This window comes from Orbicella faveolata, unplaced genomic scaffold (assembly GCF_042242905.1).
Source record: "Orbicella faveolata isolate gen_17 unplaced genomic scaffold, um_ofav_v1 contig_35, whole genome shotgun sequence".
Classification (NCBI taxonomy): Eukaryota; Metazoa; Cnidaria; class Anthozoa; order Scleractinia; family Merulinidae; genus Orbicella; species Orbicella faveolata.
The window spans coordinates 18,305,615-18,320,000 of NW_028301564.1; the positions used below are offsets into that span (position 1 = coordinate 18,305,615).

Sequence of the window (14,386 nt, forward strand, 5' to 3'; positions counted from 1 at the left end):
CTTATGCTCAATGCTAGCTTAGTATTTTTCTTTAAGCTACTATCGCTCTGAATTAAACAATGCTTTGTCAATAACTGGTACTATTAAACAATTAGATTATGAGTAGCCCTCGTCAACTATCACGCATAGAAATCGAGAGCGAATAATCTAACTGTTTTAGTATAAATCTACTAGTCGTTCAAAACCTTATCTAAATCCTATTTACAGGCACTCCGAAAAAGCCAAGAAGCGGCCGTCATTTCGTTAACAAGCGCACACTGCTAGGCTACTCACTATCTATCACAGAATAGATAGTGAGTAGCGTGGCCAATCAGAGAACGCCATTCGTTATAGAAGGCTAGTAGATTTATACTAATACTACTTATATTTCTTTTTATATTTATATCTATCTATTTTTTTTTTTCTCCGTCCTCTTTTCTTTATTTTTCCTACAACCGATTTAAAGCATAATAATCCTTGTAACTACTCAGCTCGTTTAGTTCTTACTATTTTGAGTAGTTTTTTTGCTTATTTGAGTTTAATTTATTTTTTTGCTGTATGATATTCTATGTATTAAGCAAAATAAAATGGTGGTTGTTCTTGTTGTTAAAGCTAAAATTAAGGGTGTTTTTAGCAGGTCGTATTGCTGCTATGGTAACTTATTGTGCCACAAAATTGACAGCAACATGTTTACCATTGATTGAACAGTTTTTTGATACCATGATTTTGGCATCAACCGAGATAGAGTGGTTATAATGACCCATCAAAGTCTGCGTCTTGGAAAGTGCTGGAAACCGTTGCTGTTTCGAGCCACCCCAAGGTTACACAATACCTTAAAAGTGCTACTTTTGTCGAATTTTCCTTTTTAAGCAAAACAAAAAGGTCTCTATAAAATCTAACATTTCCCAAAAAATGAAAGTAACATCTTAAAACGCGCGCGAGTTATTTAGAAAAAAGTTTTCGCAGTTGTGTTTTCGAATTAATTCGCTCTTCCATGCTACCTATCATTCCTTATTGAGTTTATTAAATGTGCTAAAAAGTCCTTGGGCATTGAAAAAATTGAAGCTAGGTCGTCAGGTCTAGGTCCCAGGGATCATGTATACTCGTACCCGTGCTCTTGCCAAGTTTTTTTCTCTTGGTTTTTCCCATTTCTCACGAGTGGTAAAGACGGCTCTATAAGGGATGGACCATTAGAAAAGTGATGAGGGTGGGGGTGGGGAAAAATAAAGCAAAAAACTCATGCAAGGGAGGGTGACTGAAAAAAAATTCGTGCAAAGAAGAAGTGAAGAAAAAACAATTTCTGCAGAGTGAATTGCACTGTCGGGTTTACAAACTGTACTCGCCTGAAAGGCACCTTGGCAGCCACTTCATACTGCAGTTTTAATTTCTTGGTCCTGGTTTTCTATACAGTTAGGAAAACAGGCATTTTTTCCTTTCAAGGCCGATACATTTTGTGAGCAGCAACCTCCTCATGCACACTGGTAGCCAAATTACCCTTGCAGAAAAACCCTTATGGATAAACAGCCATCCTGCTTGATTCGTTTGCACTTTTAAAGCAAGCACATACCGTGTTTTGAAAGCCTCGACATATGGGAATGATTTCACAACTGACATGAATAAATGACGATTGTGGACACAGATGTGCACACCCATGGCGAACTGTAACACTTACCCTAAGATGGCCGCTAAGATCAACGTTGGACAAAAGTCGTAATCAAAGACATTAATTTAGGTTTTAACACAACTGATGTGTTTAATATAGGCTGTTCAAATCTATTTTAGGTTTTTGACAAAGTAAACGATGCATTATCATTGAAGTCCAAGCGATGCATTAAATTTATCGGCTGAGAATCGTGGAAAACGCACCAATTAAGCTTCAATTTCGCAAAATTTTCTGGGGGCCATGCTCCCCAGACCCCCATTGGGGAATAAGCCCTTTGGCCCCATATTTGGTGCTGGATGGCCACTCAGAGCTTCCTAGCTAAAACCTTGATTCACTGCCGGCCAAGAATGAATTTTATTACAAGGGGAATGAATGAATAAAATTGAAGATATGTCTCTATATATACATCAAACAAAACGTGCAATGCAGCCCCATCAGTTCTGATTCTTGGTTATGTTTCTCCCGGAGTATAATTTTGACAGTAAAGCAAAACGACTCTGTGAAAGATAAAAATTATTTGTTTGAAGCCTGTTTCAGGCAGTCCGATTGTGGCTAGTGTCAAGATTGAGATTGTTTCAGTAGAATATCCCCCTCCCCCCCTAGAAAATCGTGCAGGGAACTTGACCCCGAAAAAAAAAAAAAAAACTCCTGGAGAGGCAGTGGACGTGAAAAAAAAATACCTGCAAGCTGAAAGAGTCCTACCCTCACCCCCATCACTTTTCTAATGGTCTGCGCCTAAACGCACGCTGAAGTTCAACGAGGAGAACGAGACTGTTACACTATTATCATATTGCCTTGGAATTCCTGCGAAAGTCATTTCGATCGCTGTGAACGCAGGCGTGCCGTGATTTCATTGGCTGGCGTCATATTCTGTTCACATAAATCCGAGTAAAGGCGTCACATGTTCACAACTTTTCAAACGGCGATAACTCGGAATAGTTTTCCGCGAGAATATCATTCCCTAAGCTTCGAGGAACAAATCTGGCGGATTTTTTATATCATGGATATTTATCTTGTGACGGCCGCGAACGCAAGACGGTCGGCAAATTTTTCCATGCTATAACTTTACGGGTCTATAAAAAGATAACCAATAAGAATACAGGAAAACCCCAACACACTTTGAGAGATTGACGCTTGCTTATTAACACTGTGCAGTACTGCTACATGGCTGATTTCTAAATATAATATGTTATAAAAACAATAAGTAAAACTCTTCTTAAAAATATAACGTGCATATCACTTCTTGTTGAACTACTCATTGCATCTAATTAAAAACTGAGTTAAACATCAAAGATCAGAGAACTTGCACCATCGACTTTCACTTCAGTGTAATCTCACTAATAATATCACTCAGAACTTTTACAGCCACGATAAAAGTTAGACATTTTGAATTGTCCTACGATGATTGAGGTTCATGTTTATGTTTGAGAAAATCCTTCCGCATGACTCGTACCAAGGATCGCAAAAGCATTTCACGACCGCCAGCCAGATCTTCCCCATAAGCCCCAGTGGAATAAGCCACAGACGGACAAATGGAGCGATAACCCAAATCATGACGAAGCTCAGGGCTCCACAGAAGAGGCCGTAAAGAAAGGCCAAAAGACCGCCAAAAACAATGGTATACAACGAGTACGTGAAGTAGACAGTGTTGTCAAAAACAAGTTTGGTAAACTGGTAAGAGCACTTAGGACTATGGATTGCTGATGGCTCGGAGATCACATCTGGATAGGCAACCTGCCGAAGAAGAAGAAACCACCGGTAATTAATCTAAGACATACAGCTCTGACTAACTCACTCACTCATCCGCTCATAACATAGCCCAGACCCGTTGACTAAGAGGTATTTTCTTCCAAAAAAATAATAACTAATAACTAAAATGTGGATGCCGTTGAAGGGATGATGCGTATGATTTCGTGGACTGATATACTTTTGTGGCCTTGAAATGAGAAGGGTTTTCTTTTGGGAACTTGAAATGCATTTGTTTTACCAGTACAAGCATAGAGTAATGGCGCTGTCATTGTATTTCTTTTCCACATTTCTATCGACTGGAAATCACTAATTTCCATTATTTGCAATTTTCGCAATAAAATGACGACTGCCACGCAATGAACTGGCTGTGAAGGCCAATCTGGAGCTATCTGCAGTTTGTCTTTCGACTATACAATCCCAAAAGAAGAAATGAATTATGCCAAGCTCATTTTGCTTTTAAAAGGCTTAAACTCGTTCACAAACGTGAAAATAAAATAGAAGCGACAAATTGATGTTGTTACAGACAGGGAAAAAACGAGAGGCTTTGTCTAAAGAGCTCAAATTTCACATGCTGAATAACATTCGGTTGTCTCAAGAAGAACGGCGTTTCATCAGGGCCTAAAAGCAGAGAATATATATAATCCAACAAGTGAATTCCATCTAGAGCAGAACGCTTAGAGATCGACGCCGCGCTTCTTCCCTGCTTTTTACGCGCTGCGCCCCAAGAACTGAACGCTTGGCTCTCGCGACTTCTCCTTTGCACGTGCCGCTGAGCACGAGAACCAATCCATTTGATGCATCGTTCACTCGGCCCAATTACGTTTTTTTGATTTTCGGTTAAATTAAATGACTTATATAAGTAGTTGTAAAATTATGAACTCTGAAAAAGCGTTAAACAGATTGCAAAAGGAGCTACAGGAACAAAGTGAAGTTCTGAAATGATTGGAGTTATCCCAGCGCTGTTTAGCTACAAAATAGTTATGATTAATAGGGACTTAAGAGGTCTTAAACCCCGAGGAGTCGACAGCGCAGAGCAGAAAATAAATTTACGTTTCACCTTCAAATTTCGCAAGTTTTTGCGGTCTCAGAACTTGCTCAAGCTAAATATGTAATGCTAGCGTTCAGTCTCGGATGAAAATACTACTAAGGGACTGTGCAATATTACCTGGAAAGGAGGGGGGAGCTGGGAAATGGGTAAAATATGCCTCAAAACTAAGTCATACCCCCTCTCATTAAGCAAAAAATAATTTCAACACCCCCCCTCACATAATGATAATATTAAGGCTACCCCCCCCCCTTTTGGAAGAAAGTCTGCTCCCACTGATTCCCTCATACCTAGTTTACTTGTTGGAGTTCTTCCTCCGGTACAAATATCACTTCAAATGACTTTTCGACGTGTCGAAGAGTCCTTTGAAGAGTCATCAGAATCACTGGACTCTGAGCTTGTGTCGTGTTCGCATGAATTGGGAGATTCCTCATCTTTTTACAGCATCTCTGGTACTAAGGTTCCCGCGTTATCTTAAGACCTTTTTGCTTTAGATACATTTTCAACTACTTGTTGGTAAGCACTTTTACATCTGTTTCAATTGTCCAAGAAATAAGCGAAAGAGAGTTCTTTTCTCTCACTCTTTTTTTGGCTTTTGCATCGAGGAACTCAAGGTGCTGTACATAACTTTTACATGCAGTCTCGTCCACGTTGTATTGGGAACATTCTTCTGGCAAAGACCTTTCTTCAGAAGAGGGCAATTTTCCCTCGTTGAACAATCTCTTTAATTAAATTTTACATCCAGCCCCCTTTCTCTCTTGTTGTAATTTTCTCCCGTGTCCACCCCCCCTCTAATTTTCCAACGCCCCCCTCCAGGTAATTAATACACAGTCCCAGCCGTTGTCCTCGTTGTCCAAACTACGCAGGACTTCGTCATTCCACGTTGATGTTTTGCAAGGGTTACCATGCGTGCAGGGTCACTACATATGAATTTTAGGTAAGTCGAGAAAGAGGAAAGCGAAATGTACAAAGATTCATGACGCACGTGCACAGCCACTGTTAAAGAGGACGGGGTGGGGGAGGAGGAAGAGAATTCGGGAAAAAAAAAAAATGGAAGAGTCGGGGAAGGGAGGGGAAAAAGGAACCTTCCCTTTCCCGAATTCTCTTAGAAAATAATGACAAACGCGTGATTGTGAACAGCTCACAAGTTTGTCTCGTCATTCGAGAGTGACTCTTGAACTCGTCAGGAAAATAAAGTAGTCGCGGACTCGATTTAAATTCCTACGCAGGTAAGAGCTGTAGCTACAATGAGAAAGGTTATATCGTTGTCCTCATCGAAATACCACGTGTAACTGACATCGGCTAGCTAAGAGTTCGCAATTTTTTCCCCAACCGGAAATACTATCCTTCAAATGAAATATTCGGAAGTTAAAACTGGAATATTTGGTCGAATGGAAAGCTATCGTTCTGCTTATTAACCGCGCGGCCATGGGCCGAGCGCGGTTCATGGTTTAGCCGTGGTTTCTTTTCTTTTTTTTCTTTTCTTAGATTTGTCGAAGACCAGACCCAAACTTCCACTCGGCCAAATTTTGAGTCACGCAACCTGTGATGTTTACTCGCCAAAAGCTGTTGAAACATTAATACAAGGACAATGTTGCGGATATTGTTTTCTTTATTGTGTATGAACTATATTTTCTTTTGGTTTTATCGAAGCGTTGCATTCAAAGGGAATAATTGCCAACGAGCCAGCCGAGCGAAGAACGCGAGGCTGGCGAGGCGGCAGCATTATAGAGCCGCGCGAGGTTGAGGCAGGCGGAAAAAATCTCGAGTGATCCAGAGAGATGTAAGTAATGTAAGATTTTATGACGTAATCCCAAAGAGACCTATTGTCCTCCAATGGACCAATCGTAGTGCGTTAACTTGGAATGGACCAATCATAGTGCGTTTAGAATAAGTGGGTGTACTTTAGTTAAGTACCATTGTGGGAAATTGATCGAGAAGCCCAACCATCGGCCAGCGAGCCACAAGAGTTGTCTGATTCGATCTGGCCGGCGTGCCAAACTCGGCCAGCGTGCCAAAACAATCAAATCGTTAACCAGTTGAAAACGCCAGCGAGCAATAGAGCAATCAAACCAACTAATAAAGTCAAAGACAATAAAACACTAAATTCAGTCAAAAACAAACTCGAACGACCAGCGTGCCAAGCATTAAAAGAAAATTGTATACCAAATCAAAATCTTAGAACTTGAGAGTACATTCCTCCGTTGTCGAGCTTGTCACGTGTTTTTCGAACCACATTATGGTACAAACTAAAGTGCAAGGTACACGCAGAACATGTAAAACTTACAAGAGCTCAGATAAAATGATTTATGTATTGTTTATGTTGTTATATTTTCACGATCATACTACCAACAATGATTTGTCTAATTTTGGGAGTATGTGTCAAAATGTCAGGGTCGTCGTTTTCAAATTCAAAGGGAGATATTTGTCAAGGCGCATGGCTTATCCTTCTAATGGTAGTTTCAATCCGTTCCTCATTTCGAGCAAGGAAGCACACATAGTGAATGGAAACATAAATAGAGAAACTGTTAAAGTCTTGGACGACAAAGAGCATGCGATACGTGATAGCACTGATAGTATTTGTGCACACGAGGGGTCACATGTGAGAGATCATTTCCGTAATTATTGTTTAATCAGTGTAGGGAAATTCTCTTGTGCAGTTGATTGCTTCCTCGAACTATGTTTTTTAGTTTTCAGAAATCATCTTCAAAACATTACATGCAATGAGTTTTTTCGTGTTGTATATGAGTCATGCATCCGAAGGCAAAATCTTGGTGCTGTTGAGGTTGTGCGAGAGCTTGTATGGTCACTCGTAAGAGATCATTGTGAATCATTTTTTGCAATGACAGCTGATGCTGTTTTTAGTGATATTTTTACGGTGCGGACAGTTGGAGATTTAACTGATGACCTGAAATCACTATTTCTTGTTCAACAATGTAATTAAACTTGTTGCACCCTATGTAACAATCAAATAGTGAAAACTACAAGTACAATTGTATTGTATATTACTTGCCCAGGTATTTTGCCCACTGATTTTGAAAACTGTGTTTCAGAAGCTTCTCTACCTAATAGCAGACCAATTTTTTGTGATTTATGCCAAAAGCATTCTGGTGATGTTTCAGTTTTGCAACATTTTGTCACCATGCCGAAATTTTTATTCATTGAATTGTCATCAACCTGTATTGATCAAATTGTTTTCCCTGCAAGTATGGAAGTCTTAGGTAGTTTTTATTTATTGAAGACTACTGTGCGCTGTGCAAACCACCATTTCACACAAAAATTAAAAGCACAGAAAGTGTGTTTCCTACTTTATATTCGTTAACTGTATGAAATCTATTTTAGCTCCTGTAAAAAGCCTATTTTATTGGCACAAAATTCCTATATTTTGAACTTGAACAGCCTATTTTCCTGAGATTTTCCAAAAATTGGCTGGGAGACCTGTTAGTTTACCCATAAGAAACAATACTATCTTGTGAACCTTGCACAAGTAAGAAGTATTTTTCATATGACAGGTTTAGCAACATTTAACAAAACATAGTTTACAAAACGCATGTGCTTCAAATAACACTACCGTTATATTCTTGAAGGTTAACTACAAACTCTGCGGACATTCTAAGAGAAATTCATTTTCTTGTTTAGCTGTCACTGATAATATGAATAAAATGAAACTTTCACTGTTCAATAAAAGTTCTATAAAAATCTATAGTATTTATCTCCGTTACTTATACTGTAATACAATTTATAACGAGTAAACATTAAATACCATACAAAAATGGTAAGGAACAACACCCTTCCTAAATTTAAAAGGTACGTTAATATGAAAGGAAATATGGGTAATGTTCAAATTGCGCAAGTTTCCATTTGCTCGTTGGCACTGTACCGGTAGGTATGACTAGTAAATAAGCTAAAAAAAAAAGGTAGTACGTCAGCCATGGAATGCGTTGACGTTGCAGCTTTCACTTTCGCTACGTGACCAATAAGATCGTGTTTACTTTGCAAGTTTATTTCGCGAGAAGCGACGGTCATCAATTTATTTGCAATTTTGCAAGTATTTTTTGTGGTTTTAGGCAAATGAAGTAAATTCTTTGGATATTTCATCGCAGCGAGCTCATAAATCGGAAGGAAAATGAAATATTTCCAAGCCAAGCAAAGAACATGTCAGAACATGCAAGGACTACGTCATTGGTAGGGAAATAACCACGATACTAAAGATAGCCGTGGTAACGCAATTCTTGAATTATGTGACTCGTGTGACTTCTTTGCTAGTCCTTTACTCGAGGGAAAAAACAATTAAATTTATTCGTGACTTTTAAGGAAGAAAGCTGTTGTTAATAGTGTTCGACTTCGTATCTTCATGCCCATACATATCCCGAAGAAAGTTCCAGATTAAGACTACTACGTCATCGGAGATTTCACAAACGTCCTCTTTCCCGGCCGACACTTTCGCGGGAAAAAAAATCAAAAACCCGGCGCTCGTCAAAAATATGTTTTTTCCCTAGAAATTCAGCTCGTAATATGTATAAATTTATATTCGTTTGAATCGTCGATGAAATGACCTTTTCCGGATATTTTTTTCTTCAGGGTCAGCAAAAATCTCAGATTACATAGTCACGCCGAACCCACGCTTTGCAAAAAATATCTTCAAAACCCTGACTTCGAAGCGATATATCACTTTAGCGTTAATAGCTACCTCATATCGGCAGTAGTAAAATCTATTCCTTAACAATCCAGCTTCATCATATTGAAATGTCAACGAAATCGAACAAAACGAGAACTAAATATAATTGCATTTTTTTTTTGTCACCTCGCTTCATTGCTTGAGTCAACAAAGGAAGCGACAGTCACCTATAGCAACGCAAACACAGGAACATAACACGAACCGACGTTTCGGTCAAAAAAATCCAGGATTATTGCCTAAGAGCTGAAAATTGAATAGCAAAATCTTTTTCGAACTTTTCTAAGCTTATTTAGACGAAAAAATGACCTCGGCGGGCTCCAAAAGAGAACGAAACAAAAAACAGAACGAGACAGTGCAAAAATAATTTATTCAATTCGTTCACCGCGTGGTCTTCGATACGTTCAAGTTACGAAAAGCTTACTTCTGGATAATTTCAGCCTTACAAACCAGCAACTGGTCCCAACTTACTTTTTGTAGCGTTAGAAATGTCCTGACTTCCATCTCCGAAAGATTTGGCCGCAATTTTTGAGCAAATAAACATTTCGCAGACGGCAACCACCATTACGGTGGCTTGCATACTAATTCGCTAACTTTAGGTTCAAAACCGATTTTTTTTTTTTTTTTTTTTTTTTTTTTCGTTTTGTTTTTTCATCGGGTCACTCATGACCCATATTATGACATGCGCCGGAAGTAATTACGTCATCGGAGATTTCACAACGGCTACGACTGATGGTGCAATAATACAGGTTGTGTTGATCAAGTGATGTGTTGTCTACAGTAATCAATGAATCATCAAGGACTGCTTTGGAATGTGCATTGCACTGCCACCGACTGTAGTGCTACCAAAACAGTTAACTTTTAAAAGCGCGGTTGTAAGATCTAAAAGATCTTCTTGTTAACACTTTTGCTTGGCGGCGTTCTCGTTGCCGTTGCCGTCATTTGCTAAAGGTCGTTCGTACCCTCTAACAGAGACAACGTCCATGAGTTTCGATTGAGGAATTCAGTAATAAACTGGATGTTATGAATCGAACGCAATCTTTACAGTTCGCATATTTTCCGTATCAAATATCAGCAACCATTTGACTGCTTCAGTGGAGTTCAGCAGAGTTCAGCACTGAGATCCATTGGCACTAGCGAAATAATTTATCCTTACCTTCAGATAAGCATTGTAGTTCTGCGGATCCCTGTCCTCGGTTTCCGTAAGGATCGGATGGTCTTCCATGCTTTTCTCTGGATTAAACTTTTCTTCCCTCGTTCGTGCTGTATATTAAAAAGGTCTCGCGATATGGAAAGGTCACCTGTATAGAAAATAATATCACTTTGACCAATGAGAGAGGAAGAGACGGCTGAGACTGTTACCCGCTGTCACGGACTACCACCAAGTCACCGGTGTGACAACCTCATGGTATTCCCCATGGTTTTTATTGTTCTTGTTGTGTCAAAGTTTCTTACCAAAGGCCTATTGCATTTTAATTCCAACACCTCTATTATTTGATCTTTCCTTCTCATATAAGTTTCTAATGTCTCCTAATGTTCGTGCACCGCCTTCGTTGATCGGCTGTGACTAGCTGGGACTTCCGCTCTTCCCAGAAAAAGTTACTATCCTTCCGCTGACCAACAACAGCGAAGCGCCTTCATACAACGAAGACGGTTCCAAGAATTTGCATGATTTCAAATAGGAGACGTTTTCTATTTTGTCGACCATAACACTGAAGAACTTGAAGAGAGTCCTAGTTTTTGCGTTAACAGATGGGAGCAGAACAAAGCACACGACGCGATCCTCCATATTTTTTAAACACCAACGCGTTAGAAGTCGTCCTTTCTCAAAACAGAAGTGCATCACAAGGCTGTCGACGATCGATTCGTCCATCCGTGAGCGAGTTCTCAGACAACCCTGAGAAATACCCCGACTTCATGTTGGTCTTGGTCCTTTCTACAGGAAAGATGGAGGTGATGACCATACTAGAAGCTCGCTCTAAGGCGGCGAAGGTGAAAATTGTTGCCACTTCAAATGAATTTGGGAGCTCAGACAACTCTAGCTTCTTTCGGTAGTCGTCCGATGACGACACAATTTTGTATTTTGACGCCGCTACAGGAAGACTTGGGACCTGTAAGAAAGAGGACCAGCATCGATATATGAGAGATGGGGTAATTTGGCTGGGGTAGAGCGACAGAGTTGGATTCAGGTTTTTACGGAGCTCTAGGAGAGACTTCATGTCGTCTCATGGAGGCAGAATGTTGACTCCCACAGCTTTTTATTCTTTCAGTCTCAACCAGTGATTCCAAGTCCAGTAGCGTGCATCCGCTGCAATTTACTACATAGTCACGTATCTTATATAATTAGGCCAATGAATGCAATTCTTTCAATGAAAACTGCACTGATAAACGCATTGGACGATGTTTAATTAACAAGGGCAACGGAACGTTCGGTTTCTAAGGAGGAAGGATTTGTGAATAAGTCTAATTTGCTACCCGTTTGCAACTCTTTTTACTTAACCACAATTAGTGCTGCACTACGCCGGACACCACACCAGACACCACACTTCAACTGTGGTCGTGCTGGCATGTGGGAAACAGTATTGCCGTATTACTCGGACGTCGTCATATTTAAACTTAAACAAACAAACAACAACAACAACAACAACAGCAACAACAAAAAATCACCTATTCTTTTGTTATTTCAGTTGCATCAGATATAAGACACTCAAAAAACTTGAATTTTTAGCTCGGCAAGGTTCTTCCTTTTGAAATAGTGTCCGTTTGAATTTCCAAGCTTTTGCGTTACGTTACATTAAAACAGTGGCCCGAGAAGACTTTGGCGAAGGTGGAAAGATGCACGCCTTTCCAGTCAATATTCAAACAACCTTAATATGCAATACATCCATTACATTTCTGTGCCATATTTTTTATTTCCTTTCTGTGTATTTTTTTATTTTGCTTCTTTATTTTTCATTTTGCTTCTATATTTTTGTCTCTTCCTTTTAATTTATATATGCGTGTTTAGCTCATCTATTGTTTATTTTGTTCCCTTTATTTTATATGCGTTCTATATTTTTTTATATTTATTCCATATTTTTTTCGTTCCGAGTGAGATTTTTTATTCTCTTTCTAATTAGTATGCAACGCGTGATCACATGACCGCGATGCACTTTTCCGCCAGTTTCAAAAGCAAAATGCTAACTGCCAACCGTGCAGATACAGTGTTGGAGCTCTTCATCAAGGGAGTACAAGAGTTTGGCTTACCTTCAAGAGCAAATAGCGATCATGGACTGGAAAATGTTGGAGTGGCACAGTACATGTTGGAAAATAGAGGACTGGACAGAGGAAATATCATAACGGGAAGCTCTGTCCACAACTGCCGTGTTGAGCGCGCTCATAGAGATGTCTACGCTGGTGTCCTTGGTCACTTTGCCAATATCTTTAGCGGTATGGAAGACATGGGTCTTCTTGACCGGTAAAACGAAGTACATTTATTTTCATTGCACTTTATCTACATACCAAGTATAAATAGGGCATTGCAACACTTTACTGGTCAATGGAACAATCACCCTGTCTCAAGTAAACATCAATTATCTCCCCTACAAATTTTCGCCTCTGGGATTATGGAGAACATACACTCTGGATACTCTGGAGTTGAGAGTATTCAACATCCAAGTGAAATTCCATTGTATGGGTTTGATCCAGATGGACCTTTCCCGTTAGACGACGACGATTACCAGGTCTCAATACCAGCAGTTGATGTTAAGCTCACATCACAACAACTGCATATTTTGGAAGTCTCCTGACACCCTTTGAATGACGATTGGTGAACATGGTAGAACTCTATATGTGAGATAGACATCCTTGGGAATCATTTCAACATATAAGAACATATAATTTCAACATATAAGAAGCTTTGCTGAGATAAGGCCGTTTTGGTGATAGCTATGTTTCAAAACAGGTGTTCCCAGCATCCACCTAACCGGAAATCCGTTGTTTAGAGAGTGAAAATGGGGCCACCTTGAGAATTAAGATCAATTAACGCCTATCAAGCTGGCATCACTAAATTCTAATTGTAAAACGAGGAATATTAATTGCGTAAAGTCATGTTTTTTTTGTTTTTTTGTTTTTTGTTTGTTTGTTTGTTTGTTTTTTTTTGTGAGGATTGATTGCCTGGGTAGCATAATTCACTCTAAGAGTGAAACATGGAACAAGAGACATTCTGCTAGAAAATTGTAGAGAGTTCTTTACTCTTGCTTCCCATTTACGGTTAATCGTAGACTACCAACTTCGATGACGGATTGAAAACGTAAACAGTGCGAAATTTATTACTTTGCCTTCAAATTTTATCTATCAGAATAGAACACAACGAATGCAACTTAACCCTTACAACAGTCAGGAAAAAAGTACATTAAAATCTCAATATAGTTCTAAACAGCTGCGTTCGCTTTAAAATGTCAACTTTAAACAGATAACAAGCTTGATACTACAAGAAGCCATTTATTTTAATAGCTAATGATTTCCCAGTATGATGTACAGGAATCGGTGCACAAATAATTTGTGCACTGTTGTTACATGTTTTAAAACTGTAAATACCCATCAAAGGCAGAAAACACAATTCATATATGAAAAATGAAATTATCAGTCTGTTCTAAATCAGCTTGCCACCATAATGGTCTTCTTTTCTATTGCTGAAAATTGAATAAATAAGAAAAATAGCAGATACACTGTGGTCTTTTCTATTTTGCAGTCGGTAACCACGTCAAGAAATTTGGTTCAAATTTTTAATCAAGGATTTAGCTTTCCGTCTGAATCAAACTTAAAACGTTTATTTGTGTCCGACACATTGTATTGACTGTAGTTTAATGCGTGTTCTTATGAGTCCGGGCTCACAAAGATGTTACAATTACTGGGAATGCGTTCTTATGATAAGCATTAAATAATGCCAAAATGGGGCATTTTCAATGCCTCATTGCTCCTTAATGAGCATGGGCACCCCCCTTTTTTATTTCAAAATTGAAGTTATCATATGACAAATATTCAGTGGACAAAGTTTGAACAAAAATCTATTGTCACTTTTATTTCAGAGGAATTACCTTAACTCAGACCCACTGATAAACCTTACAAGCTTTGATAATTTCTGAGGTGTGTCAAGGCCCTTAATATACCGTCTAAGAAACTTAAGGCTATCCCTTTCGCCATCACTTTCAGGGTTTGCCTCTAGGCAACTAAGAATTTTGCTCGTGGATGGTATTAACAATTAATTCATACCTTTTGGAAAGTGCTGCAAAAT

At 39.1% G+C, this 14,386-nt stretch overlaps 1 protein-coding gene and 1 pseudogene across 2 annotated transcripts; both read right to left on the minus strand.

Annotated features, from left to right (window-relative positions):
- Positions 1-392: 392 nt before the first annotated feature.
- LOC149103594 (caveolin-1-like) lies at positions 393-10,679 on the minus strand. Of its 2 annotated transcripts, XM_089273812.1 has the most exons (3): positions 10,567-10,679; positions 10,268-10,412; positions 393-3,376 (listed from the first exon to the last, which is right to left on the minus strand). In XM_089273812.1, the coding sequence occupies exons 2-3, from the start codon at positions 10,334-10,336 to the stop codon at positions 3,020-3,022; spliced, it is 426 nt and encodes a 141-aa protein (XP_089129938.1). In that variant the 5' UTR covers positions 10,337-10,412; positions 10,567-10,679; the 3' UTR covers positions 393-3,019. The 2 variants fall into 2 exon arrangements, with proteins under 2 accessions (XP_089129938.1, XP_089129937.1); XM_089273811.1 differs by having other exon boundaries at positions 10,268-10,674.
- Positions 10,680-13,394: 2,715 nt separating this feature from the next.
- Positions 13,395-14,386, minus strand: part of LOC149103595 (uncharacterized) — a 1,572-nt pseudogene continuing 580 nt past the window's right edge.